Consider the following 6,000-nt stretch of genomic DNA (forward strand, 5'->3'; position numbering starts at 1 on the left):
CGGCGTCGGAGGAATTGGCGGAGCAGCGCTGATGCTAGATTATCGGAGCAACTGCCGGCCAACCCCCGACTCCCTCTCTCCCCAGATTATTCCACTGCCAGTCAAGGGACGTGTGCTATCATGTTAATATCGAGCAGGTGATACGATGGTTTCGGTTTAAAGTGTGAGACGACATGCGATCTTTCGTACAATTTGCAGTGATATACTTTATTATTTTCTATCTTACCCTACGACACCACGCATTGTCGGCGGGAATCACCAACACTATGGCGGACATCCAACCCGACCGTAAAGGCATATCATCCGAGCATGGGCACATTGACCCATCCGAGAAGCCCCAGCTTATGTCGGGTGTCGACGAGGAAACTGCCGTCTACGCAACTGGGCCTCCAGTCGAAATCGATGAGGCAACCGATCGGCAACTGTTCTGGAAGGTCAACAAGAGGATTCTTCTGTGCATGGTTGGAGTGCGTTTCCAACATTCAAAACAGAGAGGAAGACCCACTAACCAAATGGTCCAGACATACTTCTGCCAAGCGCTTGATAAGGGAACTCTAGGGTTCAGCTCGATTATGGGGATCCAGGAGGATGCAGGGCTGAATAGTAACAAGTACAATTGGCTCGGAACGATATTATATATCGGAGTCGTTGTGGGTGAATATCCGACCAACTTCTTGGCTCAAAAAATGCCAGTCGCAAAGTATCTTGCTGCCAAGTAAGTGATTGTCCTATATACGAGACTGCTGACTGACTGGCTGGAATAGTATATTTCTCTGGGGTGTGGTCATCGCAGTACGTTGATAGTCTCGAATTTATCTAGTATCATAGCGATTGATATATTCCAGTGCAGTGCAGCTGCCACCAACTTCCCCGGGTTGATGGTTGTTCGATTCCTACTGGGGTTAGTCTATCTAATGTGTATTCAATTGCCCCTCTAATCGTTCCCAAGATGTTTTGAATCCTGCGTCCAGCCTATCTTTGTTCAAATGACATCAATGTGGTACACGCGCAAGGAACAGCCGATCTTAACCAGCCTATGGAACTGCAGTATGCACCACTCTCCTCTTTGCACATTGCATACAACTAACAATGCTAGTGATGGGGGTCCAAATGATGGTACTCACCCTTTCACCCTCCCCTTTTCTCCTCCACCCCTAACACTACATAGGTAGGAGGCATCATGGCTTGGGGCACCGGTCACTACGTCGGCCACGGCATCAAATCGTGGCAACTACTCTTTCTGGTCCTCGGCGGTGCGACCTGTGTCTGGGCAATGTTCCTGGGCTGGTATCTTCCCGACAGCCCTATGAAAGCAAAGTGTTTTACTGAAGACGAAAAGCGTTTACTCGTGGAACGGGTCAGGGCCAACGAAACGGGCATCCAAAACAAGACGTACAAGAAATATCAACTGCGAGAAGCCCTCGCTGATCCTATTATCTGGCTCTATGTCTTGATGCAGGTGTCCAGCACACTAGTCCTCGGTGGTCTGGGTGTCTTCTCAAACATCATCATTAAAAGCTTCGGATTCACCACGTTACAGACACAATTATTAAACATTGCGCAGGGTGCTGTTACCAGCGCGGTGATGGTAGGTGGAGCCTCACTGTCTTCTTGGACGGATCAAACGATTTTGATCATGCACTTGTGGACGATGTGAGTTCTTTGCCCTTCTTCAAGCTATTGGCATATTCTCTGACAGAACAAGTCCTCCTATTATCGGCACGGCTATCATATACACCATCGCACCAACACCTTCAACGCGGGTTGGTCTGTTGATCGCATTCTACTGTACTCAGTTCATCTGGGCCGAAGGAAACCTGCTCTTCTCTCTGATATCCCGCAATGTCGCCGGTCAAACGAAGAAATCGACCGTGCTTGCCATGACATTCATTGCATGGGCTGCTGGCAATGCGACCGCACCACAGGTATAGCCTTTGAGTCACTATTACAAGAGACCGTCTCAACTCACAGAAAATGGACAGATCTTCCAATCATCTGATGCACCACGGTATTCGAAGGGCTTCACGGCACACTTCTGTCTCTACGGGGTTATGAATGCCACACTTCTTGCCCTGCGACTGCTTCTAGTCCGGCGCAACAAAGGGAAGAAAGGAGCGGCTTCTGTGACGGCTACTGAGAATGGGTATTCGGAGGAGATTACTCATTCGGGGGCTTTCCTGGATATGACTGATAACGAGAATAAGGACTTTCGGGTAAGTGAATGGGGTGATTGTATATTAGGCTTGTTGCTAATAGACTGCAGTATGTGTACTAGCCCTGCGCTTAATCGGTGTCAGGTCTACAGAGAGGGACGGAAATATGTGCTTTTATAGTTGCATAATAGTGCGAACGATGACCAATATCTCTACATTGCATAATTACATTCAAACTTGAGTACTTGAGATAACAGCTTCACGGGGTAGCGAGGATATACATAACTCTTCAATTTGTAGCAAATGTACACCCAGCGCTGGAGTACATTCGCGTTCATCGGGACTTCATGACAGCTGCTCCAGATTATTGGATAAATGAAACTCCAACCTTTTCCCTGAGAAACTGCAGCACGCCCTCAATCGCATCCAGCAATTTGTACATGTGTCCGAAGTCCTCATAAGCCCTCCAAACACAGGTGGTTCTAACAAGTGCCGTGTAAACTGCTGTAAGGGCGGCAGATTAAAGACATCTCGAACATGATTAATTGTCTGGACCTGCACAGGAACATCCTCACCGTCCGTATCATCATGGGAGAAAGGACTACCATCTTCAGCTTCGGACTCGCCTTCGCCAGGGTTCAATAGCCCAGCTATCTCCCGCTCATCCCGATAAATTCTCTGAGCCTTCTAGGCTCTTCTCCACTAAACGAGGTCCCTAGAAGACAAAGCACCGATAATGCGCACCCCGGACTCAACCCCCCGATCACGACGCGATTATATTCGCCATGTAGCAGCCATGCCATCTTCATCGATCAATCTGCGCAGGAAGCGGCCGCTTTCTTCTAGGCCGTTGATATGTAACTCTGTTCGCGTGTTGGAGTCCTTGAGGGAGTAGTTGTCGAACCATTGATGAATAAGGATCCGGTTTAAGACGGGAGAGCGACGTTTTCTGGTGGTCGGAAACATGAATTTTACTGTGGGGAGTCGTCGCGCGATGTCGGTTGATTCTAGGGAAAACTTGACCGAAGCGCTCACTGTTGCTGCCGCGGCCATGGAGGAGAATGATGGTATGAGTGTGTTGGTCTTATTCGAGAGGCGCAGTGATTAGTAGTGCGAGGTAAGGCTTAGGGCATGACATATATGTTGAGGCTGATCTTGGATTGGTTTGCGATAGAAGATGGGCGCTTCCATGTCTTGCAGGGGAAGGGACATGTGCACAGTGATTAACACTTTATTATAGAAAGCAAGATTTACGGTATTGTATATTTTAGGGGAAGGTTCCATGTAGACTTTTCAAATAGTTCAGTTCTCCATGATTCCATGTTTTTGATCTCTTTGTTCTTGGCTTGAATTCGCTTGATCCTCATTACAAGCTCAATGATAAGCCTAAGTGAATGTTTGTTTAGGTCACTTTGACAAAGGTGTTTCTCTGTGCTTATCGGTCTCACAAGTGACTCTGTGTATATATCGCCGACCATACCACATACTCTGCGTTACGTGCATCTTAGCCGTATCTGCCACTCGAAGAGCTTCATGCGTCACCCTCCACCATCATCCGATGATACTTACTCCTCATCCTAATCCTTGGACCAAAACGATAGAACACCCAGGGCAAAGGCGCCAATGCCAGCGCCACAAAACCCAGTAAACTTGACCCCCAAGGCACCCCTAACCCATCATAAAGGTCGGTCCCAAACAGCGGAAACACAGCGCCAAAGATAGATCGGAAGACCGCGTTTGCTGCTAGAGCACTGGCACCATATGGGCCGTAGCAATCAGTGAGGTAAGATGTAATGCCGAGAAAGAGCATGATGAGGCTGAACCCAAAGGGCACCCCAGACAGGATACTAACCACCCAATGGGTAGGGGGCATTGCGGTCCAGCCAAACCAGAATAGACCGGCGGGAATAAGCCAGGAGAGGCTCACCAGGTGTGGCAGTCGGGCCTCGGGCTCGGGGCCGAGTTTGGCGACATATTTGCCATGGATGACATTGACGTATGGAGATCCTATTGTTGCAACCGCCATACCCACGCCCATTCCGAGGAATGAGAGGCCGGACATACCTGCTGACCAGCCACGGGACTGTCCGTACACGATGGGATATGCCGTGAAGTCGAGGTACAGGATGCCATAGATAAAGGCCATGTACAGCGAAAGTAGGAAGAGGATGGGCTCTGCAAATAGCATCCGCCAGGGCCGAATCAGGGTCTTGCGAAGCTGTGTCTTCAAGGAGGTCTCTGCCGCCTGTATGCCATAGTGACGTGCCTTGTCCCGCCACAGTTTTGGAGGGTATGTCTCTGGTAGGAAGATCAAGGAGACGACGTAGACAGCTCCACTCAGAATAAGAACGAGCCAAAAGTTCCACTGCCAGGATAGGTACTCGGAAACAAAACCGCCGACCACTGGGGCAAACACAGGACCGAGAAAGCTTCCAGCAGAAAACAATGCTAACGGTACGGAGCGGTTGCTTTGGGGCCAGATATCAGTAATACAGCCTCCAGAGTTGGTTACCGTCGGGGAACCAAAGAACCCGGAGAAAAAGCGGAAGATGATCAAGGCTGCAATATTGGGGGCTAAAGCACACCCGATTTGGAAGAGCACAAAAAGGCCTAGCGTAAGTCGGAAGATTTGGTTTCGGCCACTGAAATGTAGGGCTTTTATTAGGACCGTCTGAGCCGACGACAAGGATGGGTTCAGACAAACCAGACTTCGGATAGAGGTGCAAAGATAAGGGGCCCCGATGCGAATCCCAGAAGAAAGGTGGTCACCCCAAGAGTGGCAACCGTCCGCGAACATCCATAGTATTCGGTGATGTGAGTAGTACCAGCCGTGTATATACTCGAGCAAAATGCTATCGTTGCGGTCATCATAACCACAATCACCGTGCACAGCCCTGGATCCCATTTAATGTTAGTAAACAACTCGTATGTTATATTGTTCATTCAGGCCGTTTTACATTTCTTCCCTCCTGGCCATTTCCTGGGATCTTCGTGCTCATCTAGACTCACTGAGGCCCTGTCTGCCTGGGGCAGTTCTCCTGTCACGAAACGATCGGACAGACCACAGTTCTCAATATCATTGTTCCGTTGAATACCCATCCTATTGACTTACTGCCTGTCTGTCTTTCGGGTTGCGTTACGAAAGTAGGCATCTACCAATATATATAACAAGACGGCCAAAAATGCCTGGCACCTAGATGTGTCCCAATACGTGATATTTCGGGTAACTTTTGGTAGACAGTTGGAGATGAACTCGGGCAGAAGGCCGATACGAAAATGAAACAGGACATTACGATTCGTAAACCATCGGTGAACTTGCCGAACCTTTCCACAGGATTGGCACTACGTATCGGTAGCTACAGGGTTATGGCACAGTTATCAGAGGCTTACAATGCTGTCGATTGGTAATCACAATAAAGTCCTGCTGGGACTCCTGTGGAGACGGACTACGGCGGACCGAGGTGGCCAAAATGGCCAAAACAAGATTTCATGTTTAGGACACTCTACCGCTTGCCTCACCGCTTGCTCTTCTTATTCTGTCAACATAAATGGTATTCGAAATACACTCGTAATTCTATGGCCAGAGATATCAATAAATAAGGGACTGAATTCCTGTAACTACAGCATTCTGAGCAACTAAATACTAATCAATGAGCGTTTTGGCCACGTATATCAGTAGTCAGAATAGGAAAGTTGCCAGATAAATAGTATCATGGAAAACGGTAGAAATCATGGATCGTCATGACGCTAGCTGACTAATCGAATATATTGTTAACGTAATCGGTAAGCGAGCGACGCATGTAAGCCAGCGACGCAGCTCTGTATTCCATACAAATCGACCCTTTTT

At 48.5% G+C, this 6,000-nt stretch overlaps 2 protein-coding genes across 2 annotated transcripts; one reads left to right on the top strand and one right to left on the bottom strand.

Annotated features, from left to right (window-relative positions):
• Positions 1-266: 266 nt before the first annotated feature.
• BDW43DRAFT_320717 (putative MFS transporter) lies at positions 267-2,504 on the top strand (the record flags this gene model as incomplete). Its single annotated transcript, XM_032049147.1, has 10 exons — positions 267-467; positions 522-715; positions 765-792; positions 846-901; positions 950-1,047; positions 1,097-1,116; positions 1,169-1,653; positions 1,706-1,925; positions 1,983-2,087; positions 2,454-2,504. 10 exons carry the CDS (start codon positions 267-269, stop codon positions 2,502-2,504), a joined length of 1,458 nt encoding a protein of 485 aa, XP_031898552.1.
• A 1,180-nt stretch (positions 2,505-3,684) lies between these two features.
• On the bottom strand, positions 3,685-5,442 carry BDW43DRAFT_320719 (MFS transporter; the record flags this gene model as incomplete). The annotated part of the gene is made up of 3 exons (XM_032049148.1): positions 5,111-5,442; positions 4,858-5,047; positions 3,685-4,795 (listed from the first exon to the last, which is right to left on the bottom strand). The coding sequence occupies exons 1-3, from the start codon at positions 5,250-5,252 to the stop codon at positions 3,685-3,687; spliced, it is 1,443 nt and encodes a 480-aa protein (XP_031898553.1). The 5' UTR covers positions 5,253-5,442.
• Between the last annotated feature and the right edge of the window lie 558 nt (positions 5,443-6,000).

Source organism: Aspergillus alliaceus, assembly GCF_009176365.1.
Source record: "Aspergillus alliaceus strain CBS 536.65 unplaced genomic scaffold BDW43scaffold_33, whole genome shotgun sequence".
NCBI classification, from domain to species: Eukaryota; Fungi; Ascomycota; class Eurotiomycetes; order Eurotiales; family Aspergillaceae; genus Aspergillus; species Aspergillus alliaceus.